The 26,632-nt window shown below is 35.7% G+C and overlaps 1 protein-coding gene across 3 annotated transcripts; it reads left to right on the forward strand.

Moving 5' to 3' along the window:
- The first annotated feature begins 9,822 nt into the window (after positions 1–9,822).
- On the forward strand, positions 9,823–26,283 carry LOC18436480 (uncharacterized). Of its 3 annotated transcripts, none has more exons than XM_088845834.1 (2): positions 9,823–10,046; positions 22,692–26,283. In XM_088845834.1, the coding sequence occupies exon 2, from the start codon at positions 22,789–22,791 to the stop codon at positions 25,978–25,980; it is 3,192 nt and encodes a 1,063-aa protein (XP_088701960.1). In that variant the 5' UTR covers positions 9,823–10,046; positions 22,692–22,788; the 3' UTR covers positions 25,981–26,283. The 3 variants fall into 3 exon arrangements, with proteins under 3 accessions (XP_088701960.1, XP_011624212.2, XP_006846562.2); XM_011625910.3 differs by having other exon boundaries at positions 9,823–9,973; XM_006846499.4 differs by having other exon boundaries at positions 9,823–9,862.
- Positions 26,284–26,632: the final 349 nt, after the last annotated feature.

The raw sequence follows: 26,632 nt of genomic DNA on the forward strand, positions 1-26,632 counted from the left end.
ATATCTACTACTAGGATAATCGAGCTACGAATGATTAACATATATTCCACATATAAAGAAATAATCATCACATCACTTTTATTACTCTTTTGGTGGATACAGTAGTCCTCATCACTTGTAGAGAACCCTGCAAGGGCCAGGGTCTCTTGAAATTTTACGTACCACTGATGTGATGCATGTTTAAGGCCATAGATGGATTTATTAAGTTTGCACACTAGGTTTCCCTTCTTTTTTTTCTCAAATCCCTCAAGTTGTTTCATATAGATTTTATCTTCTAAATATTCATTTAAAAATGTAGTCTATACATCCACTTGATGAACCTCAAATTCAAAATAGGCAGCTATGACTATTATAATGCGGATAAACAAAAACTTAGCAACATGGGAAAATGTTTTATCAAAGTCTATCCCTTCTTTTTGGGTGAATTCCTTGAATACTAGTCAGGCTTTGTAGTTTTTTATTTTCCCTTTTGAGTTCAAATTCTTCTTATCGATCCACTCGCATCCTATAGCCTTACAGTTCCGACATAAGGGTATTAATTCCCATACATGGTTTTAGTTTATAGAGGCATACTTGTCTTTCATGATTTCTACCCAATATTCCTTTTAAGGACAGGTCAAGGCTTCATGTTAAATTTTAAGCTCAGTATCAAGATCTTCGTCAACCCTATCAAAGTATTTCCCCAGGTAAACAAAGGGGCCGTTTGGATACCTAAAAATTTATTCCAGGGAAACATATTACAAGGAAATATCGGATTTACAATGTTTGGGTACACTTCAATTGTAAGAAAATGAAAATAAATTACACAAGATTTTCCCAAAATGCATGAAATCTATTAGGCGCAGTATGAGTGTGAAATCCATTACACGCTTAACGGGTAATCTAACTACGTGTCTCTTGCTCAAAAAAAATGCTCTATCTCCCTCCATTCTCCCTTTCTCATGTGCGCATCCATTCTCCCGCCATTATCCCTCTCTCTTGTGCACATTCACTTCTACTTTCTCTATCTAAACTCCACTTATCTGTTTGCATATCCCGCACGCATCCATTTCTACACTCATGCGCACATTCATTTCTACACTCTCATGCCCACATCCATTTCTACACTTTCAAGCGCACATCCATTTCTACATCCCTCTATCCCCAATTTGGGTTGTAGCCCTCATCTGAAGCTAAATCTTTTGAAAAAAAAAAAAATATTTTTTTGAATAAATTATATTTTATAATGATTTTTCAATAAATTATATTCAATAAATTACAATGATTACTAAATCTTTTGCAAAAAAAAAAGGATTTTTTTGGGATTAGGGTTTGGATCGAGACAAAAACGTGATAAATTACATTTTATTTAAATTACAATGATTACTCATTTGAAAGAAAAATAAATATATTTTTGGTATTAGGGTTTAGATATAGACAAAGAAGTGATAAATTACTTACAATATATTAGATGTATTTTTTTTTTACAATGGCCTCCTCCAATATCTCAATCTAACTTTTAAAATACTTTACAATTTCACAATAATTTTATTTTAAAATAGATCATCATTTACAATTTAAACTACAAATTAATGATATTAAAAGGTTGTGACTAAAATGTTTATGACCAATATTAATTCACACTATTAAGTTATTATTCTTTGAGGCATGACAAGTATGTTATAGTCATGCTATCTATACATATGCATTTCAATATTAAATAGTAATGTCTACAAAGAGACCATTTATCTTTTGTGAATAGAGGTCATAATCATTCTCAAATATTATATGTCAAATTGGATGGCTTGAGGTGAGTCATGAAGTGAATTTTTTTTTTTAAATTTTGTGTTTATTTAATCAGACTAGTACAACCACCCGTTTTGGAATAGTGTGATGAAGACTTTAATTCCGCATTTCAGTGCAATGTTGTGACAAAAAAGAAAGAAATAATAGTTTATAGGCAAGTGTTGGTAATGCATTTCCCCAACCCTATCTAAGTGTTCCCCCAGGTAAAAAACGTGTTCAAGGTATAGAGATGGTTTAGTGGTTCGATTACTTCTTCTTAGTTCTTGTTCTGGTTCAAATTGATTTGAAGATGGAGGTTCAGGTTCGAGTTCTCGAAGCATACCCTTGTCTCTCGCTTCCTCAAAGACGTGTGCTTATTTGTGACTCAATCTTGCTTCAAGGAATTCTTCCTCGAAAAAGTGAGCATTGTGGCTTTCAATAACAGCCCTAGTTTCCAGGTTGTAGAATCGGTACGCCTTACCATGGTCAGGGTAGCAAATGAATATGAATTTTATAGTTTTGGATTGAAGCTTAGTTTTGTTTTGGTATGGGATTAGGACATCGATTGAGTATCCCCATACTCTAAGGAGGTCAAAGGAAGGAGTACGACCAGTGAACACTTTGTGATGAGTAAGTGGGACAGCTTTTGTGGGAGTCCGATTAAGGATATAACATGCGGTCAATACTGCTTCTCCCCAAAATTCAAAGGAGAGCATTACATACCCCATTATATTTCTAACCATATCAACCGTGGTCTTATTCATTCTCTCAGCTATACCATTTTATTCGGGGGTGTATGGCATATTGTATTAATGGATAATTCAATTTTATACACATAGTTCTTTAAAAAGCTCGGATGATTATCTCCCCCTCTATCGGTTCTAAGGACTTTGATTCTCATATTTGTTTGGTTTTCTACCTCAGCTTTATATGCCTTAAACTTTTCTAAGACTTCGAAATTAGTATGCATTAGATACACATGACCATATCGCGAGTGATCATCTATAAAAGTGATTAAATATCTTTTGTAGCTTTTGTTAGCCCCATTTATAGAATAATTTCTAATAAATTAGTAGCTCTTTTTGCCCCAGTGGTATTTTTTTTTATTAGTTTTCCTGCACACATGATTCGCACACTTTTGATAAATCTCTTTTATAGTTTTGAATAATCCTATCATTTTTCAATCTTTCCATTCTTTTGAAGTTAATATGTCCTAACCACATATGTCATAGGGTGGCATCCAAACCATTCGGGGATGAGACATAAGCAACGTTTTCATTCATTTCAATAGCATAAAGACCATCCACAAGACGTCCGGTCATAACAAAATTTCCTCCACTATTGACAACCACCTTATCTCCAGCAAAGGTGGTGAAAAAACCCACTCTAGCCATCTTGGGAACCAAAACCAAGAACTTCCTCATATCTGGAGCATAAAGTTCTTGCTTTAAGATCAAGACGCTCATACCCTTCACTTTCAGCTAAAAATCTCCCACTCCAAGCATGTTTGTCTTTTGGTTCCCTCCCATATAGATATGTTACTCTCCCGACCCCATAGGAGTAAAAGAGCAGAAGTCATCCTTGGTGTTTGTGACATGAGATGTAGCGAGTCAAGACATCAAGAAGTTCCCTTGGGGTCGGCTAGCAACGTCTCAAATACCACACAAGCAAGTTCTTTGTTGGTACCAGCAACTTTCTTAGACCAACAAAACCTTGCTATGTGGCCTACCCTCTTGCAATTTAAACAAGTCATACTGTCTCTCATCTCCTTATTTCCAAAATCTTATCTTCCCCTCTCTTTCTAAAATTGGGTTTACCCTTTCCAAACTTGGGTTTAAAGAAGGGTTGGGATTTTACCATGTGCATAGCCTCCCTTTGAGATGGAGTTGGTGCATGCTTTGAGTTTTTCTTTTCATCCTCACCTTTGAGCACCGTGATGAGCTCCTCCAAGTTTGGGCCCCTCTTTCGAGCTGAGAGGGAACTCACGAAAGTATCCTATGAGTTAGGAAGTGCGTTCATGAGATGAACCACTTGCATGGGTTCAATAGCTTTTATGACACATCTCGAACTAGTACACAAAAAGCGTGCACAAAGTCTAATATCTTTGTTCCTTCGGGCATCTTTAACTCATTATACATTTTCACGGCCATAGCTTGTCTCATGAGAGAGAGATTCGAAAACTCCCTATCAAGCTTCTCATAAATCTCTTTAGCATTGACAATGGACTCATATTCAAAAGCGTATGAGTCGATTATTGCACATAAAAGTATGTTCCTACACTTAATATCTTTGTGCTTCCAAGTGACATACATATCTTTAATTTCTTGAGATGAGTTGTCACTTGGACGAAGAGGAGGTTGCTCATTAAGAATCTCTTGCAAGCCTTCATCATAGAGCACATACCCCATCATTCTCTTTCAAGAAACAAAGTTGGTCCCTTCAAACCTTTCTGCTTTTAGGATCTCAGAGAGAAAGGTGCGGGTATCCATATCTTATTCCCAAGTAAGATCTAGACTCAATAAAGAGAAAAGACAATTAATAGCAACAAGTATTAATAGCTTTGATACTAATGAAAGAAGGACACGTGTGATCCAGTCGGAGTATATAATATTTTATTTCTTTCTTTTTCAAATATTTTATATTCTTCACGGTCTAAATTACTCACAAGTAGTCATTTTACAATATAACAACTTCAAATAAAATAAAATAAAAGAATACAATAGGATCTCAAGAACTTGAAGCCATTCAAACTATATATTTCATTAATAAAAGAAAAGACACAATCTATGCTAGGGAATGAAGAAAAGATACAAAACAAATAAGTAAGAAGCAAAAGAGGATGTCAGATATTACCTCAACATCCTATGGAAGGTATTGAACCATTATCCCCTACTTCCTAAGCCATTTTCTCATCAATTAATTCAAATAAAAAATTTAAAATATTACCTTTTCTTATTTTATGCATAAGCCTTCTCATACATTCTAAATATCATTCAAATTTATCTCAAGGCTTTAAACTTTCTAAAACAACGCAAACCCATCTCTCAAGCTTCAAAGCTTGAACATTAAATAAGAAAAATTTCTCTAGGAAGGGTGTGCCACCTATTTGGGCACATAATGGGCCCCACTCAATATGCAATGGTGGATCCTAAAGACATATTGGGCCTCCTATTCAATTTAAGTTATTTATATATTTTGATAAATACACAAAATCATTATTTGAATATTTAAAGTATTATAAAATTAATCTCTATTTCTATAAATCCAAATTTGATAAATAAAAAATGCAGAGATTTAGAAAATTCAAATAACAATTCTGAAAATCAAATATAATTAAAATAAATAAAATTAAATACTTTGATGAGAAAATAATCCATATGGTTTAGGAATAAATATCTACTAGGGCACTCCATGTCCAACTGCGAACTACAAACCACACATGCTTTCTCAAATCAACCCATCATTGCCCATGACCTACAGTTCAAGCATGAGATCATTAGTAGGTTACCAAAATCTAACCAATGGGCAAAGGGTCGTAGTCCCAGTATATAGATTTCAGCCCCCCCTGGAGATGAAACCCAAGGTCATCTTAACCTGATGCAATCCATAGCTCGATGGTGTACAATGGGTATCTCTCGTACATGCACACACTTCATCCTAAAAGATGGTATGCTTTCCCGAAAATAGTTATCGATATGCATGCCATGTCATGGTAAAATGATGAGGCCTTGGTCCCGTATCTAAAGGCCACCTAGGTCACATAGTCCCTCGACTCACTCATCTTGGCAAAATCCAACCTCATCAAGGGATAACCTATATAACCCTCATCGATAAGGTTCTCAGAACCCAAGTAACATGAGTTTTCCCCAATCAGACTGACGTAGTACGTCAAACACAATCTAGTATCAACAAACATCGTTTGCTTAATATGGTCCAAAAGAGATCACATTCCAACTGAGTTCATGTTCGACTTTATAATTTCATTTTACAAGCACTCATAAGGCATTTAATGGCCACACTCACCCAACAATATTTACTCAAATATGATGAATTTTCATAATTTTCTAGAATATTCATAATTTTCACTGTCTTAATAATATTAATCCACAAAATTTAAAGAAACGTGACTACCGTGGACCTATTGGGTCGCATAACATGTGGCCCTATGCGTAGAGCAGCGTGCGTCCGTGCGAGACATGGGCTGCATCGTGTGGCCTGGGAGTAGGGGAATTTACGTCATTTTACCCTTGGTCCTTTCAAGGCTTCCGACTTTTGATCTATGAGTTCGATTTGGGTGATTCTTAGACCGTTGTAAAGCTTTTGGGGTCTACTGCAGTTTTGAATAGGTTTTAGGATCATTAAATTGGGTCTAGGGGTACTAGGCTTCACTAGTGCTATTTTGGTCCTTAAGGTTTAAAAGCAGGGTTTCTAGGAATTCCCTTAGCCAAAATTTCGAGGGGGTTTCCTACAATACCGATTTATAATGTCAATAAAAAAAATCTCTCAAAAAAATGAGAAAATAAATGTGCACGGTCTAGATAGTTATAAATTTATTACTAATAATATATAAAAACATAAACATCAATGATCTAATGCAACGATTGTATCATCGTATAATGCAACGACACTTCTAGAAAAGCATGTTTGTGGTATTTTTATAACCCAAAATTTTATACACATACTTTCTTCATCTAAATAATCAATCAAAAAAAAAAAACATAGGTTCAATTTGAACCCTAAATATGGTCAAAATGAGTCTCCTCCAACAACGAATCTAGACCATTCATTTAGAGAATTTCATGGTCTTAGCCTTTACAAACTGAAAATCATTTTTTCCTTTTTTAACATTGTTCATCTAATGATAATAAAGCCTTCTAACAAAATTGAAAATAAAAAATTCCTTCTAATGCCTAGATCTAACCATCTTATTAAAATGGACGGCCTATGTTAATTGGGTTAAAAAAATACTTTGTAGGTTTCATTTTCCAATTTTTCGTTTTTGTAATTGTTCATTAGAATGAAAAGAGTGTATATTTCAAAATTTGGATAAACAAAAGTCCCCAACAAGGTTTTTGAAGATTGTTGCATTATATTAATATACAACCGTTGCACGAAATTATTGCTCAAACATAAATTTATGATTATAAATATACATTATAATAAATGATGAATTATGCTAGTTAATAAAATTAAAATAATTCATTATTATCATATCAATTATGGGAGTACATGAGGTGTGTCCACTATCCGATGATCCAAATTTTAAGGGTTTTGAATTTGTAAAAAAGAAAAATATAATTCAACGATAAGACATGATTGTGGTCATCAAATTGGGCCTGATTCAATCTCGGATTTTGGGCTTATACTATTGCATCAGCCTATGGCCAGACATGATATTTTCCATCAATTTTTAGTGATGAACAATAGTATAAATTTATAAAATCCTAGTTTATAATAGATTGAATAATATTTTATGCATTATGATACTTAATAGATCAGACTAATTGATTATATCCATTTAGTGATAAACATAAGTTTATAATTAATATAAATTATGATAGTTTTTAATAATTTTATTATTGATGTAGAAATTTAATAATGGTAGATTATATAATCTTAATATATTAAGTAATATTTACATATAGAAAAGTCTAAAAGACACCCATGGGCGAATTGGAATAGTGGTTCACCTTGCAACGGCTCTACAACAATCGTGGTAGAATCCCATGTTTTATTGTGTGAAAAAACTAGGCAACATACATGCTATGTCTGTGGCGGTCTTTTAATCCATGGCGTTCGAAAAAATCGGATGGTACCAAGACTATGGGTGAAAATACTATTCATTTTTGCCCATAGGCGTTACATATTCTCTTCCTTTACTTATAAATGTAGTAATTAATTAATAATTCTATATATTTACAATAATTTTAATTGATGTTAGTAAATTTAATAATGCTATAATAAATGGATTGCAAATGATTAATTATCATTAAAAAATATAAAAATCAAAATTTTCATATTAGTAATTAAAAGTATATAATTATAACTACAATAACTGTTGCACCACTATATTTTGATTATTTAAGTACAATTATATAATCTTAATAGATTAACTAATATTTCCATATAAGTATAATATTTAATTAAAAATTCCATATAGTTACCATAATTTTAAATTAATGTAATTAAATTTAATAATGCTATAATAAACGGATTGTAAATGATTAATTATCATTTAAAATATAAAAATAAAAAATCTCATATTAGTAATTAAAAGTATATAAATATAACTACAATATCCGTTGCATTATTATATTTTAATTAGTTAATTTCTTATAATCATATTATTCTTAATAATATGTTACTATCATATTATTCATATATGTTTACATATAGATAGATCAGAATGCTAATTCTGAAAGCATATAGGATTGTTCGGGCATATCCTATTTTTTCTAGGACAGAAAAGGGACATATATTTAATATATTTATTTTTCATCATTATAGTAACACATATATATTCTAGGATACGATAAAATAAATTTCTCAATGTATCAATTGTACATGATAGACAAAGTTACTGAAAAATGAGAAAAGAGACAAAATTTTCTTAACAATGAATAAAGAGATTTATTTGACGAAATCAATATATTAAAAAAAAAAAAAAATCAAGAGGGAAATTTGGTGTCAGAGATGACACATGTTGCAAGAACAAAAAAGCCCAACTTCTTGCATGATATTAACTAAATAGTATAAATATATATGGTTGTGGTTTGCATAAGGTTACAACCTTAAACAGTTAAAGTGAGGTGTACCTCCAAGTAATTTTGATGTCAAAATTTTTTAGGATGGTGCAAGAATATATTTTTATTTTTTATTATAAAATTTTAAATTCTAAAAAAGGTTCAATTAAACAAATCTATAAACATATGAAAATCTTGAAAATGGACAGTCTAGACAATTTATTACGAGATTTATTATTTTTAAGACTTGAATTCTTTTTTTTTTCCAAATCTAGACATCTTGATATCGAGATGTCAATTAGATATTTTCCAACCTCAAAACAACATTTCTCAAAGGATTCACCTTAATTCTACACTTTAAGGTGTCAACCTTAATCAATAAAAGTTCATATTCTTTTTTTTTAAAAAAGGTGTCAACCTTGTACAAATGTTTTTTGAATATATATATATATATATATATATATATATATATATATATATATATATATATATATATATATATATATATATATATTTGAATGAAGTTTTTTATAGAGCCGAGGCTCTAAACAATCAAATTAGAGCCTACCTCAAAAATTTTACTTGAAAAAGTTGTTTTGATGCTCAAATATCCTCAAATTGATCATCTTGACTTCAAGATACATAACCATGAGAAAAAATGGATTTCAAGTTTTGACAATAGTATATTTTGTAATGTATTTTTGGACCGTCAAATTTCAAAATTTTCAAATTTTTATAGATTTATCGATCTACACAATAACATTTCAACCTAGTACAAATGCAACTGCAGCGAGTGAAAGCGATTTTTACCTGACAACATGTCAAAATAAAGCTTTCTCTATATAACATAACCGCTGTAGTCACAATTACAGTTTGGCTATGAGATTGTCCCCGTCCATTAATGTATTGGACGGAGTGATTCCCCCAACACGTCACTATTTCATGATAGACCATCTCCGCATCACCGTCCATCTCCTTGTTCGGACGGTGATAATCGACCTCTTCTTATTGGCATGATGACGACCGCATGCTCTTGCAAATTTCCCAGAGAAAAGAATCCCAATAAATAAATAATTTCACCTGAAGGTGGGGAAAAAATTTGAAAACCGAAACGATGTGTTTTGGTGCGACTCGCGATATACGTGTGATTTTGCCTCGTGTCAAAAAAGGAGAAGCGAAAACCGGAGAGGACAGGTAAAACAAAGGACGACACACGTGTGTGACTAAATATAGAAAAATTGAAGAGTGAGGAGAGAGAGGGTCCCCCCTCCCATTGCCTTTTATTAAGCTCTGTTCCTGCAGCGGACTGCGATTTGAAAGGCGAGGTTTCGTATATTTGGTGTATTGGAGTGCAGGTGAGGTCCATTTTAGGGCAAATCAGCTTCTTTCTTGTCATTCCTCAAGTGATTATCTCTCATGACCTAGGGTTTCTCTTACTTGGTTTTTGGTTGCTCAATCCATAGCAGGTTTAGTCTTTCTTCTGCATCAAAATTTACCTGTTTCTCTCTGTCAGTTTTTGTTTTGTTTGTTTTCTCAAAGGTAACGCCTTCTGCATGTGGTGCTGCCTGCCTTTGTTTTTGCATTCCATTCTTGCTGCTTTCTATCTCTCTGTAGGGTTTGAATTTTTAAACTTTGAGCACATTATCTGGGATGTTTCGGTCTATTCTTAAATTTCTTCATTTCAGCATTTGTTTTAATCTGCTTTCTGTCGTGTGGTTGAGGATTTTGCATGGTTCTTTGGGATCTTATCGTTGGTGTTTTGTTTAATTAGAAGCTCATAATTCTCCTTTTGTATTCGTATTTATGCTTACGTTCGCTTAGATGAACATGCTTACTGATGATTTTTCGAATTTGGAGGTTGTTTGTACTCTGGCTGTATGGATTTCTGTTGTTTCACGGAGTCTAAATTCGGTTGGAAATTGTTTTGCGTTGATCGTTAACTGCATTTTTGGCTCTGGATTGTATAATTGGCTTCTCGTCCTTTTAATGGAAACTACCAATAGAGATTGGGTTGCGTGCTATTTCATTCATGTCCATATTAATGCTTTGCGTTTTTTGGCGAATTTTTCATCTTTGGAAACTGTGATAATTTCATTGTTCTACATTGCTTTCAGTTCTTCAGTTCGTGCTATCTCTGTGCTAATTTATGCATATTAATCATTCTATTTAATGACATTTCTTCATTGCTGATTTATTTATTGTTCTGATAAAGGTTTTGCCTGCTTCCATGAGATGGTATATTTTTCTGGGAAAAAATAGCAAGGCATTACTGGTTCTTGGATAACGTAACTTTTTTATCAAATGCGTCTCTCTTTGTACGTCACTGCATGTGTGATTTTGTTGATCGTGTTGTGGTTCTCTAAAGCAGCTTTCTGTGTACTTCCCTGCATGCATGGATTTTTATTGATCAGTTGTTCTTCTCTATATGCTTGTTGGTGTGAAGCGTCTCTAGTTGGACGGCCACGTTGGCCTTGTGAATTTTGAAATTAATGACAGGAAGTCTGAATGTTACCCAGATTAGTTTCCGACATAGAGTTTCTTAACTAAGTATGTCACTTTTCCATGCGATCATTCGATGGAGATGAGTTAAATTCCTTTTTTACTATCCCGACTTTTATGGAATGTCTTACTTTAATGAAAGGAAATGACATGTGGAATATCAGTTTATAGTCTCACTGAATCTGGATTTTTATTTGGAAGTAGTGGCTATGAGGGATATTGTGCGCCGTTCAATGATATATTGACCTGTAGAACAAATATCCTGAAATGTAGGCAATAATTCTCCGATGTTCCACGCGTTGCTGGCAGGGTAAACTTGGAATTTACTCCCATCCACTTGTCTCATGCCTGATGAGTGTTACGGTTAAATTCAGAAATTCTATAGCTTGGCATACTACTTGGGCAATCTTTTACATTTTTTAGATTAATTTCCTGAATTCAAAATTGTCTTTTGTTGATTGTACTTCTTCGACACCGGAGTGAGATTGCTTGAATGGATTTAACTCTTTGGTTGGGTTCTAGAAACTCACACATGGCATCGTCTACTACAGATTTATCTGAAGGGCACTGGTTCACTAGTACCTATTTCATAAGTACATGGATATGCATGTTACTGTGTGGTACAGATATGCATGTCAGATTTGATTATTATTTTGGGTGAGTTCTGGAAACTCATAAGTGGCACTGTTTGTTACAGAGTTATCCTCGGTTTTCCATGCAATTTTAAGCATGTACGTACAGGCAAGTATGCCCCGGGCTTCACTATATTTCGGCCAATATAGTTTCAAACTCTTTGCACTGGTCCACTCAAACCTATGTTATATGGAAATGGACATGTGTCAGTGTCTGATTCAGATATGCATGTTAGAAACGCCAACCCCGAATTTGGCTTTTTGGATGTGGCATGTCTTTATGCCATTTAGAGAGGGGTTTAGATGGGATTTAAGTGACGTAAAGTACTTTTCTAGTGATGGATCAAAAGAAAAACAGTGAGCAAAAGGGACTTGCTTTTTTGAAGTGTTCAAATGTGCTAGGTCTTTGGCATATCGATACGTGCCGAGAACCATGGATATAATGTTCCTAAGTTACAAATACTGATATCATACTTGAACTATTGCTAGCATCAGCATGTTTAGTCTCAGAGAAAATTACCATGCCTAATTTAACAGTATTTTACTCTAGGTTGTGTAGTAAATCTTGTGGCTTGGAGGCCACGAATCCCTAAAATTCATGGAATGAACCATGTCCTTTTTTTTGCTGATGCAGTGCTTGTTTTAGAATGGAATAGTGTCTGATCATTGAATATTGTGCTCACATATCCTTGCAAATATTTGTACTCGATCATGATGCTCACACTCACAGGTTGCCATGTTGAGTGCTTCTCCTTTTGGACGGTTCTCAGCTACCATGTATCCCTCTCTGCCATCTGCTTGGAACCTCTAGAAATAACCTTATACCTTCTTTCCCTAAAAGAAAGAGATTGTCAGTATCCCTCGCTTTGCCAGAAATGAATATAGCAGAGTACAACAAATTTTGGCGTCTTCTTGTGCTCCTAACATACTAGCAGCCATAGTTACAGAAATGGTCTGTGATTTACTCTAGGTTTTATAGAAAGTAGTGGAAAAGGACTGAAATCCCCTGGATCTACGAGATTTTCAACCAACTTCAGCTAATGGTGGCCCACCAATAGGATCTCAACTGTATTTCTTCTTATGTTTATCTAATTTTCTCGTTTGAGAACCTCAATAGATCTCCTCTATGGCATTGCTTCATTTATGGAATACTATGTTACTCGGACACGTGTTGTTAATGGTTTTTGGATGTTCACACAAAGGACACGAGACATGTTACAGCAATCAAATTTTTTTTTTTAAATAAAGTAAAACAGGCATGCGACCTGCACTTTAGAAACTTATACATTTTTGTTTAACCCTTTCTATTCAAATGTAATGCGACTTAAACCCCACCTAACCCATCTTTTAAATATAGAAGGCCAATTTTGCAGTTGGGTTTCTGATGCTCATATCTGTGTTGGACGCTGACACATGTATCCGTCCTTGTAATATGGATGGAGGGGCATGCTGAAGGAGGCATGTTACTAATGACTGATACTGTCATGACGTGTCAGTTGTGTGTGCCTATTTTTATCGGATCAATCTGATCTGGAGGGGTTTTAGTGATTAATTTTAGAGGAAGCTTAATGCTTTTAGGTCATTTATGGATTCGATGTTCTGTCTTGAGTTGCTCCTGACTGAAGTCTGGAAATATTTGTAACTTACCTTTTTTGTGCATGTATTGGATTCGTCAGGAAGCTACCCTTGCTTGTGTTTACTTAGGAGACAAAATAAATTTGTAGTTTCAAGCTGATTGGTCTCTTACCTTGTGCTCACAAATCAGGATCCATTTATGGATGAGATATTATAATTTAGTCAACCGCGATACCTTGAGGATTAAACTCACATATTTCATGAACACCATATCCATAGATAAGCACCCAAAATAACTTACTGAAACACTTTTGTTCCCTTCTGTATTTTTATTTTTATTTTTAATTTCATGCATATTCATTCAATTATGTGGTTTGTCAATTGTGTTTTATTTTGAGTTTGGAATTTTCCGAGGCAACAATGAGGAGTTACGTTGTAAAAATCATCTCTGTGCTACTGGATTTGAGAGCCTATGATGAGTACTTTACTTTTTGGACGAGTTATGGTGTTCTTCATGTAAATATGATGTATAAAGACTCGTTGTTTATTTGGGTAGGATTCTTTTTGTTTTCTTTCCTCTCTGATTATTGATCTTTTGATTGTGTTCACTTCTTTATACAAAGCTTTTAGTGATATAGTGGCAAATGTTTTTCTGCACATTTTCTTTTTGTGTGTGTGTAAGAGTTGGATGTGATTACTAAAAATATGTTTCTAAAAGTTTCCTTCCTATTTATTTATTATTATGCAAAAGGATTTCGTTCTCTTGTCGGAGCATACTGTCCATTTACTGCCACGGGTCAAACCCGATCTAGGAGTAATTTTAGCACCCCACATTTTGGGAATGCGCCAACCTCAATAGAGATTTTTTTTCAAATTGCACTCTCCATGCACTTCAAAAAAAAAAAAAAAAAAAATCATCTAGTGATTCTTAGGTGGTTTGCTAAATTTCAAATTGAAAATATCCTCCCAAGTAGGTCTTTTGACCGAGGGAGTACTTGTACACTATGCTCCTGTGCAAGCATAGTAAGTGCTCATTATGCTTTCTGCAGCTGTCGTTGTTGTCATTATTATCATCATCATCATCATTTTTCTAATAATGATGGTGATGATGATGATGATAATGGGAATGATGATGATGATGATGATGATGATGATGATGATGATGATGATGATGATGATGATGATGATGATGATGATATCAACATTATTATTATTTATCAGCATTATTATTATTATATTTCTAATTATAAATTCCCAAACATAGTATAGTAGAAATATTTCAGAAAAAGAAATAGGGCCAGTAAAAGAATGTTGCATATACCAAGCATAAATCCACCTCATCCCAACTTTTGCATCTTTAATTAAAGTATTTGACGAAAATGGGATGAAGCTGCAGCCCTTTATAAGATTGTAATGACTGGAGATGTTCAGATTTGTGTATGCCAACCAACTGTATGACCTGTACATGCCAATTCTACATAGAGAATCATGTTTTTGGAACAACACCTAGCTCTTATGAGGAGCATGTTGAGATGTGCCTTGCATTGTTTTGCAAAAGACATTCTGCATCCCTATTTAGGTATAAGTGTCCTAATACCCAGAACTTGCTCTTGGACTTGGTGGGTGCCTAGAGTGAGTAGCTAGGCGAGTGCCCGAGTTGGACATAAAAAAATCCCAAAAAATGGGGAAATTTATGAAAATAAAAGAATCATAAAAAGTTACACAAATCTATATGCAAAATCAAAAAGCTGAAAAAGTTAATTTTATTGGCATACGCTAAATGAAACTTCGGTCTCTCAAGTAGTAGGTATTCAAAATCTGGCAAATCCAAGTTTTTGAGTTAATGTTTTTTGGTTGGAAGGTAAGCCTTGGATTTGATAGATAACGCAAAAATAGGCTCAGGGAAGAATATTCAGGATTGATCGACCTAGGGTTGCGAAAATCTCACAACAACCTCTCTCAAACCCTAATATAAAAAAAAAAATATCTTGCAAATCCGGTATTTTTTTGGTGCTGAGTATGATGTTTCGAATCAATAGAGGATAGAAAAGTGCACCTAGGGGTGAAGTTTGAGAGCAATCTTTCTCTAATGAGAGAGAAAAGGAAGGCGAATTTGGATTTTCCCTGCACCCCCCCCCCCCCCCCCACCAACCCAAAAAAATGAGATTCCCCTTTTTTATATTGAAAAATTATTGGCCTCAATTGACAGAATAACTTAAGCTAGTACTGCTACAGTACTGCCCCAAGCAAGTTGGGGCCTTTCTGGATCCAGCAGGCTGCCGAGAATCCAAGTTTGACTTAGCAAGGACCAAAATATGTTGCATATTTTGTGTTTCTTGTAAACTAATTGAGTTTACTTGTAAGCATATTTTTGCTTGCTTGTAAACTAATTGAGAATGTGTACTCTTTGAGCAGTGATAGTCTGGCAATGTTAAATGTAAGAAGTTTTAATTACTTGGTTGGTTTGGTCACAATCTCCCTGCTATTTGTAGAGTATGGACAGTTATACGCATTGAGCTTCAGCAGTGTGTGTTTACTTCAGGTCATACACTACTTACTGCTGTAATCAACTTGTGTATATACTTCAGTTCATATAATGCTTACCCTTGAGGTTTATATATGGTGCCTATGCCTAATAAATATATTAGGTCCCTGAGTCTTTCACTTGAAATTGTGAATGTTGAAAATAGTTGTGATTTCGCTAATAGAGATAAATCTTCCAAGAAATCGCACATTTTGGAATGTCACAAAACTAAGAACACGGTTTCGTTAGATATCAGTAAATGATATCCTTTTCTATTATACCATATCCTTAAAAAATTGAGGGGACATATAGACATCTTGTCTCTTTCTATTGAATACTGTATAACAAATCAAGTACTCCTGAACACATGTAATCTAAGTTAAGCTTGGTTGTATCCCATTGAGTTTTTGTAACCAAATTATTCATTTGGTGGCAGGAAGTTATTATATATTGCATTGGAAAAAATAATGCAGCTTCCTTTCAGAACACGAGGTCCATGAGAAGTGGACACTCTAGGAGATAGTTCCCTTTACATTTTTGTGTTTCTTTGTGTTTCCTCTCGATCACTCTTATGTTGTCGTGGAGTGCAAGGAGCATTGCTTTAATATTCCTCGTTGAGAAGAAAATTGTTTGAGAATTAGAAGACCAATGTTCTCAAGTTCTTGATGACTTGATTCTTATCATGAATACCAATATTGGAGGCCTATAATTTGTTGTCCAAGTTTATGTTTGTGTAATTAATAGCAGTAATAAAAGAAAAGTGATGTGCTAGAAGTAGTTTGCTATATATTATGATAGTCCTTGTGTATTGAATCAAATGGTTTCAAGCATGTAAGTGGAATATGGTTACAAACACCTAAAGGACGATTGTTTTGCTGGTTTGAAATTTTTGGAATTCACGGCATGGAAAGAACTGGGATACATGGATAATGAGACATATGACTCATTGAAGAATAAAGGCGAAGTTTGTTTTCAACATGAATGGTCCTAGAGATCAATGTCAGCGTCAGAAATAACATAAATGGAAATGACATTGATGACGAAAACATTGTCGAAAATGAGGTGGATATATGTAATATTTCTAAAATAATATGATGGCCTCTTTTGATGAACTTTGTTGGATATAGATTTTATGTTAAAATAGCTGCAAAGTATGATTTCTATGGCATCTTCCTATTCAACGAGTTGACGAACTCAGCCTAAGTCTATGGATAGTTGAAACAAGAAAAGTTCCTTTGTCCGTATCATAAAAAATATAAAAGGAAAAATGTTGCCTAGTGTCATGTGCATTGAGATCTTTGTTGACTAATTTCAAATCTAGCAATAGACCGTAGTCACCATTTCTTGTAACTATATTTCATGGGAATGTCCAATAAGCCCCTTTTGCGTGGTTTGTTGCATTGGAATCAATTAACCTAGGGATTGCTTTTTCTTAGCTATTTCCACCCAAATCATTGGGTGGTTATACCAAAAGCCCTATTTTCTAGAATTCCACCGAGTCATGGATGTTTATAACAAAACCATTAGCAAAAATAACAATTTTCTCTTTTAATAGGTGCTAGACATAGTTTGTTGATGCAAAAATATATATTTTTTGATGCCGGTGAAAGTTTCATGTGGTGATTAAATGCCGAAGCGCATTTAATACATGAAGAATGATTTTGACAGCTTATGTTTCTTCTTTCTTTGATTATAATTCTTGAATTCATTACAAAATCTTCATGTAAGAAGCTGTTTAATATGTTTCTTTTCTGCTGTTTCTTCATATTTGCGTTTCATTGTTTTGTATGTGATTGAGATTTTCAATTCAATGATTTTGTTAATACTATATCATTTTTGTATACTTCTATTTTATGGATGTGTTTTCGTGTACCTTTTTACATATTTCTTGTTTGACACTAAACCCATATCAAGATAGAGAGATCAAGCTTGAAATTTATATAACATTTGGATTGGGTTCCTTGAATACTGTATAAAACCTTGATGTTATATAAAATGTTTATAGATAGGCAGTGGCTGTGTTGTTTGTTTTTCCCTTCTTATTGCCATGTTATATTTCTTATGTTATTATGGAAATATTATTGTTCAAGCTCTTTCTCAAAAAAAAAAAAAAAGGAAAAAAGAAAGAAAAAAATTATTGTTAAAGCTATACTAGGGCTTGTTTGGATAACAACTAATTTTATCAAAATTAGATTATTTTTTCTAAAACTTAAAATGTTTTGCATGATATTATTTTGTTAGCTGTTTGGTTTCTATATAATATTCTGTACACTATTAATTATTTGGTAACTCGATCCCTTTATTCTCTTCTTTCGACATCTCAAAAGCTATTTACAGCTAACACCCATAAAATTTTTTTTTCTACAGCTAATGACCATAAATGTGTTTGTCTCTCCAACATCCCCCACCTCTCTCTCTCTCTCTCACACACACACACTCTCTCTCTCTCTCATTCTATCACCCATAAATCTCTTTCTTGGTCTGTTTCACTTGTCATCTCTCTTTTCATCGTCACAACTCTCAAATTGTCTCTCTTGTTTCTTCCTTGGGCACTGTGAAGAAGATTCAGAATTAGAGTGAATATCCTCGAGAGAGAATCATTGAAAGTTGCATAGAGAGACTGAGTTAGTGAGGGAGAGGCTGAGTTAGAGAGAAGATTCTAGAGATAGAGAACAAGTAAAGTAAAGAGGGAGAGAGAGTGGATAAGCGAGAATGTCCTAGAGAGGCAGAGTAAAAGAGAGAGTAGAGAGAATGAGTGAGGTTTTTTGAGAGAGAAAGGTGAAGGTTTAGGGAGTGAAATACGAAGCCACCTGAAACCCAAAGTCCCAAGCCAAAGCCCTACAAAATGGTAACGTTATATATTGAATAAAGTAAAAACTACTGTTTGAAGAGACCAACTTATATGGAAAACAAATAAACAAGTCTATCACAAATAATTTTATAAGGATGCCATCAAACAATGAGAAAGTCGTTATGCTGAGTAATTTTATTGTAACACTGAACTAGTAGTGATAACAAGTGCATCCAAACAGGCTGTTTTTGTTCTTATATGATCTAGAAGGAAAAGTAGTGTTCTTTATTTCTCATGATACATTTCTTTACTGGCCACATGCTTCATTATGAGTTAGAAATAATTATTTTTTTATTGTTAACTGTAATTTTCAGTGATTCTATTAAAATTATAGATTAAAATTCAGAAATCATCAATTAAAGTATACTGTAATGAATGTTTGACACTAGGGTATTATGTGTGCTTGTCTTTTTTCTTTGTAGTTATGATATAATGGATTTTTTATTATTGAGTATTAAATACTCCGAAATTTGAACAGACTAAATGCACCAAACTTCAAATACTAATTTGGAATAATTTGAAAACTATGACATAGATACAAATGAATATAATAAGAAAATAATAAAAGGATCACATGATTGGATATCTTGGTGATGTTGTCTACTCTCATTAGTTAGCTAATATCTTTTTTTGTTGACTTCTGAATTCTGATGCCTTTCTTGTGTAGAGAAAGAGACCTGCTTAAAAGCGAGTTAATTTTCCTCTGGATTTATAGGCTTGTTGCAAACCAGGCTATTTGTAGCCGTCTTACAAAATCTCCCAAAAGGGATGTTTAGTTGATCATCCTTGTATTTGATGAACAAAATTTTTTTTTGATGGAATGGAACTTGAGACGTTGGGCTATGAAAGGCTAGCCTCTACCATCTTGACCCAAACACGTTTCCTTTGATGAATGGTTTGTATTTGTTGAAGTTGAATATATTTGGTCTATCTTGTGTACCCCTTTATGGAAAGAATGAGAGACCTGCGTCTAGAGCAACTTGACTTGTTTATTGATTATCTACAAACCTATGGTGCATTGCAGTTCATCAAGGATGGGGTTCTAATGTGAAACACTTTCGCTTAGATAATGGAGACCTGGTTCTGGGTTATGTTTTTGGAAGGATTTGACGTAGTTTTATACGGATATTACCGGGCGATAGAGTGAAAATTGAAGTAAGTCGTTATGATTCAACCAGGGGACGTATTATTTATAAGTTTTGCAACAAAGATTCGAATGATTAGACGGCTTTTGAACTGCATCTGACCCTCAAGTCTTGAGGTTTTGATAGTCACTTTTGTGGGTGGAGCTCATTTTCTTTGAGGGTGACCTATGTTTAGTGGTCTGTAGATCACGACCATTTGGAATCACTTCAGTGCCAACTCTTTAGTAGTGATGTATAGTTTTAGAGTTAATTTCATTTTATTATCTACAAACCTATGGTGCATTGCAGTTCATCAAGAATGGGATTCTAATGTGAAACACTTTCGCTTAGATAATGGAGACCTGGTTCTGGGTTATGTTTTTGGAAGGATCTGACGTAGTTTTATACGGATATTACCGGGCGATAGAGTGAAAATTGAAGTAAGTCGTTATGATTCAACCAGGGGACGTATTATTTATAGGTTTTGCAACAAAGATTCGAATGATTAGACGGCTTTTGAACTGTCCTGGGTAAATTGTCATTATGAATATTGTGTTTAAGTTAGGACTTTTTGGATCATTTTAGTTATTCTATGGATACTTAATGTCTTTGAACATTAAATAGAATATAAATAGAGGTGTGTGGGGGCTTTTAAGTTAGTACTTTTTGGATCATTTTAGTTATTTTATGGACACTTTATGTTTTTAGCATTAAGTAGAACATAAATAGAGGTGTGTGGGGGCTTATGGCTCCTTCCACATGATTTTTAGAATTTAAAAAGAGGGAAATTTTGGAACCCTAGCTTGGGGTGAGGGGGAAACCCTAGGTTTCTCCACGTTATTACTTGTTTTTGGCTTGAAAAACTTCTTGTTTTTTCTGTTCTTCAAATTTTCCTACATCAATTTGGTATTAGAGTTCAAGTCTTTTTTAACAACAAATTTGGTAAACTACAACCGACTTTAGGGTTTGCTGATTTTGGGCCAAGTTTTGCCAAATCAGCCTAGATCTCGCTGATTTCAGCAAGGTTTTGTTGGTTCTCTGCCTAGGGCTTGTGATATTGATGAACCTATTGCAGTGAGAAGGGACCGTGGAAGGAGGTTTTTACGGACCCACTTCATGATCCCATAGATGAAGAAATTAAGGAATTTAAATGGCAAGTTCAGCAGTTGAGGCAGTAGTTTGTGAGCATCATTAATGTGAAAGACAATGATTTGTATGCCCAAGAAGATGTTGGATACAGCCCTTTTCGTGTCTGTGCTGCGTGTGAAGAGTCAGTGAAGAGGCAAGTGATAGAAGACCTAGACGTAGGGAACATCACTCAAGGGTTTTCGATTTGAAGGAGGACGTTCTTGATTTTAATCCAGGTTGTATGGAAAATCAGTGGGTTGTAGATTGGCATTTGCCACCAATTTTCTGTACATGCTTAGATGAAGAACAAGATTTTCGTGGTAGAATTGATTTTTGACGAAGAAAGAGATAGACTCTAAGGAGAATCAATAGGTGAAGTTGGTTCGACCATTGAATCCATTGCTTATCTCAAAGATGCACGAGGTTTGTTCTAGGGCTGGGCCTGGGTAATTTCAACAGAGTTATATGGCTGAACTGATGCAATTTCAGCAAGTTTATGTGGCTAAACAGACTCCATCCACATACTTTAACCCTTTCCTTGAGGGTTTCTTAAAAGTGTTTATGAAAATATTAATTGATTTCAAAGGTCCAACCTCAATGCATAGTCGTTGTGTATTGATTGGCCTAATAAACTACTAGTCTAAGGATTCGAAACGTAATATTCGGGTTGAAGAAGATTGTGGAACTAATGTGTAATACATCTTAGTCTATTTCAAAACTCGATGACGTATTTTTTTTCCAACCAGGGGAGAATGATGCAGGACAAATAGTTCTTATTTTTCAATTTTTATTCAATTTTAAATGATGTATATTTTAATTTTAGATTTAGGATTTATTTTTAGGGTTTTTAAGTGTTTTAGGAATTCTATTTCTTTTTAACTATTCACGAAGTTATTATTCACAGGTACTGTTTTGCATATACTATTTATTGGGGGGACTATTCACAGGGTAAAATTGTCACTACAAATTTTGTGTTTAAGTTGGGATTTTTTGGATCATTTTAGTTGTTGTATAGACATGTAATGTTCTTTGAACATTAAACAAAATATAAATAGAGGTGTTTGGGGGCTTATGGCTCATTCCATGTGATTTTCAGAATTGAAAAAGAAAGAAAAGCTTGGGCGTTTGTAACCCTAGCTTGGGGTGAGGAGGAAACCCTAGGTTTTTCCTTGTTATTGCTTGTGTTGGCTTGAAAATCTTGTTGTTTTTGCTATTCAAATTTCCGTACATCAATTTTCTTCGTCTTGTTCATAATTTTTGAACAATGATAATAGTTAGACATGGGATTAGGCATCAAATCCCAGGCTGTTAAAAGTTCTCTTTTGACACTATTAAAGGACCTGTGCTTGCCATATTAAAGAATCAGAGTTGTGGGTATTCCCAATGTTATTGTTAAACCATTGCCTCTGGTCAAATCCAAATCAATTAATTTATTTTGTTAGTAATTTTTCATTTATAATTTTTTAGTGAAAATTAAACCGCATTGATCATATTTTCTCTGGAGTTCTCTTACTACCCCAGAGTCTTACTCACATCATTGCAATGTGTGATGTGCTGAATATGTTATCGTAGAGGAGCATTATCATGCTATTCATATGCCAAATCTTGGAATTTCATGTTTGTGTGGTTCTTCACAATCACAGGCAGTCCTTGTTTACGATTATATGGTTATCTAACAATTGATTGTTTCTGGTGCTTTATCTATCTTGTTGTAGTAGTAGTCTATATTCATGCCATAATATGAAATATTATCATGGATCCTTTGGGGATACTCAGATTAATATCTTGAATGTGATCTCATCAGCTCATATTCTTGCATTTCCTAATAGTCATATGCTGGCTTTGTTGCAGAGACATATATGATAATCTTCTGCTCCATATTCCCTCTAAAGTTTGAAATGATGTGACTGAAGCTTGGAAGCAACAATTAAGAGCTTGAGAACCAATCATGAGGTTGGAAGACTTCTTTACTTTGACTGAAATGAAGGATGGCCTTTCAAGCCTTTCTAGAGTTGAGGAACTGGTTTCTGTGATGCAGCAGGAGAAAGACTCTGCTGTAAATAATTTCAGTGATGCACCAAGGCAGTGGTCTAGCGTTGCAAGTATCATAGCAGCAACAGAAAGCCATAATTGTCTGAATCATTTCCTCCGTTTAGGTGGGTTGAAGTTCTTGGATCAGTGGCTTCAGGAAACTCATAGACATAGTAATGATGAGAATGATGGTTCCATTGAAGAATCAGTGAGTGCCCTACTAGGGGCCCTTGGGAAGCTTCCTATAGATAGTGAAACGTCAGCCACTTCTGGAATCGGGATCACAGTTGAGTGTCTCCGTGGTCACAAAAGCTCGGTGATCAAGCAGAGGGCATTTAAATTGCTTGATAGTTGGAAGAGGGCGAGGGATTTAGATAAAGTAGAAAATCATGTAGCCATGGATGGGAACTCATGTCAGGATGAAAAGCATAATAAACTTGTAACAAAGACAGGTGCCAACTTATCAAAAATAAGCACCGATGGAGGAGAGAGCTCAACCCTTGAATCTGCTAAACAGGAATCTACTGGCCCCAAAATCGAGAAAATAGATTGTGAATTAGCCTCTGTGGTTTCCCATTCAGGAGTCATTTCCGAGGGAGCTGCTGCGTTGCCTGGTTTAGATAAGTCTGGGAAAGTCCCTGATGTTGCAAATGTTGGTGATCCATGTCTACCAGGCTCTGCTGCTATTGTAGATCGTGGTTGTAGAAGCTTCCAATCCATTGAAGAAGCATGTCTTGTAAAAGGCTGGACTAGTGCTGCTGGTTCTGGCCAACAGAGTGAAAGCAATGTTCATGAGAAGACTTCTAATCAGGCAGAATCAGGGGGTTATGCATCTGCTGGTTCAGGCCATCTTTTGAAACTAAGAGAAAACATAGTTCATGAGAAGTCACCTAAGAAGGTAGAATCAGGGGGGACTAATTCTACCAGTTCAGGCAATCCTCTGAATCCAAAGGAAAATATTTTTCATGAGAGGAGTCCTAAGAAGGCAGAATCAGCTGAGATTAATTCTACTGGTTCAGGACTTCCTCTGAAAATAACAGAAGACACTGTTCATGAAAAAACTTCTGGCAAGGCAGAATCAGGTGGGACTAATTCTGCTGGTTCAGGCCTGCCTTTGAAGCCAAGAGAAAACAATGCTCATGAGAAGACTCCTAGTAAGGAAGAATCGAGTGATCTCGATGGCATTCTGAAGGATGCAATGGAAGTGAAAAAGGAGGGTACTCCTTGCAAAGATGTGCTGGCTCTGGGTTCCAATAATAAAGAAAATTTTGGTGGTTCACTATCAACTCGTGAGAGGTCGCATACAGAAGTTGATCTCTCATGCAATACTGATACCATTGAGATGGATTCTTCTGCAAAGGAGGTAATGGCTGCTTCTCTTGGCACCCAAATTGTTCGAAAGGAAAATAATGGAAGTGGGTCATCTCTTTCTCAAATGGAGATGACTGAAAATGTACGACCTGGTGATCGGGCTACTGAAAGTAAGGGTGCGCAAGAAAAGCCAGGCTCTCTAGGTAAGACCTCCCAAGGTTCAGAAGTCTTCGGGTCAACTAAGATCCTTAGAGGACCGAGCAGGGAATCAAACCCGAGGTCGAATAAGCGTCCCAAAAAGTTGAAACCAGACATCATTCAAAAGGAGTTAGAAGAAGATAAGACTCGAACTGGGGTGTCTGAAATGGAGCTCGACTATGGGGTGGATGATGCACTAGAAGTGGCAAGGAAGGTTGCAAAAGAAGTGGAACGAGAAGTTGTAACTTATAGAGAGCTCCCATATAGCTCATCATCTGAAAAGAATGAGATTGGTGAGACAATGCATCAAACCAGTAGTGCTGACTCGAAACAACAAAAGCAAGTAGATCCATCCTTTGATGCAACCGAATCATCATCAGCTATGCTGGACGGTTCCTCCTCTCCCAAGTTAGAAGCATCAGATGCCAAACCCAAAGATCATGACTCCTCTCAAAGCCCCACTGATACCTTACCAAACCAGGAAGCTGCAGACAAAATTGAAGAGCAAAAATGCGTATTTGACCTGAATGAGGTCATCCACACTGAAGAGAACGAGTGGCTTACCATCTCCACCGTCTCTGTGCCTATTGCTGTGGTTCCCCCGAAGGGGCTTCCCAGCTTGGCCTCTGTCCCTTTACAGTTTGAAGGGGAGCGTGGATGGAAGGGGACTGCTGCTACCAGTGCCTTCCGCCCTGCATCGCCACGCAAGAATCTTGAAAGTGAAAAGATGGCTTCGACCAATGATGTAAAGCAACTAAAGTTTGACCTCAATGTAGTGGATGCAGATGAGGAGATTGGTGTTTATGTTGGTGCCCATGTCCCTGCATCGTCGAGCTTCCGGTCCCCGGCATCGTCATCTGTGGAGGTGAGCTCTCGGAGGACGGAGGCGCTCAAGCTTGACCTCAACAGCGTTGATGAAAATGACGGCAGCTGCCCCCAGTCCCCAATTTCTTCCTCTGTGAGGCAACGTGCCATGAGAGACATTGATCTCAATGACAACCCATATTTTGTTGATCTGTCGAGCAATGGTGGGCCAGTTGGGAAGCTTGATGACCCCGTTGTCTCGATCATGGGGTCTGTGATTTCTGGGGGTGGGAGAGTTGGCAGTCCTCCAATGGCCCTGCCTTTCCCGCCACCACCGCCACCGGCACTTCAGTTTGGGTTCAATGGGCTTACAATGGGGCCCGCCATATCTATACCTTCAGGCTTGTACCCACCTGGTCATGTACCTTACATGGTGGACTCAAGAGGGGCAGCAGTTATTCCCCAAGTCATAGGGTCATCAATGTCAAGGTCGCCACCTTTTTTTATGAGTGTTGGGGGTGGCATTGCAACAAATGGGATTGGTTTTGTTCGGCCGCCAAATTTGGACTTGAACGTGAGGGGAGGAATGGCAAGTGGAGGGGAGGTGGAGGGGCAAAGAGAGGGAGAGGGTGGCGGTTTGAGGCAGCTTTTTGGTCAGGGGCAGCAGGTGGACGAGCAGTTCAAGTCCTTCCAACCTGCCACAACGTCTGGGGCCTCTCTCAAAAGGAAGGAACCAGATTGCGGCGGATGGGAATCTTATACAGTTGGATACAAGCAGGCTACTTCGTGGCATTAGATGAACAGACCAATCTTTCCTTCAGCTTAAACACCCAAAAATTTGTTTTGCATTTCTTTTCTTTTTTAAATTTCATCTTTCTATAGGGGGAAAATGTTGGGTAGTAAGTAAAGGTAGGGATGAGGCTCTTATTGTTATTCCCGGAATAAGGTGGGGTTTGATTGTTTCCGGTGTTTGGGCTCCTCTGACCACAGGTTTTATTTGTTTCGATGGAAGCAATAGCACCCGGAAACGGGGTTCCTCTTTCTGTAAATTTTACCCATAAGGTATCATTCTAAAAAATATGAAAAGGAATTCAGTTCTTATGCTCTTGAAGATACGAGGAACTCAGTTTCAATAGCCCCTTTTTGGTTTCTGTTGCCATCCTTTGCTTGAAAAGTAATTCAAAATTTTTACTTATTTTTGGACGCATGCTGGGGGGATTGGAACCTTGGACATCATGCTGGAAGCCAAGAGATTAATCCCCCAATGTGAGAGGAGGCATAAGTGTAATTTCAAATTTTTGTACACATATATAACAGGTTTTTGTCAAACTTTGGTCAGATTTAAATGCCGGCCAGAATTTTAACCAATGTTATATTCACTTCGGATCTTGGTATTTCGGCTGATTTTGGGGGAATATTTATTTATTTTATATAAATAAAAATCTATT

Source organism: Amborella trichopoda, chromosome 9 (assembly GCF_054954075.1).
Source record: "Amborella trichopoda isolate Santa Cruz 75 chromosome 9, AtrichopodaSantaCruz75HAP2 v2.0, whole genome shotgun sequence".
Taxonomy (NCBI): Eukaryota; Viridiplantae; Streptophyta; class Magnoliopsida; order Amborellales; family Amborellaceae; genus Amborella; species Amborella trichopoda.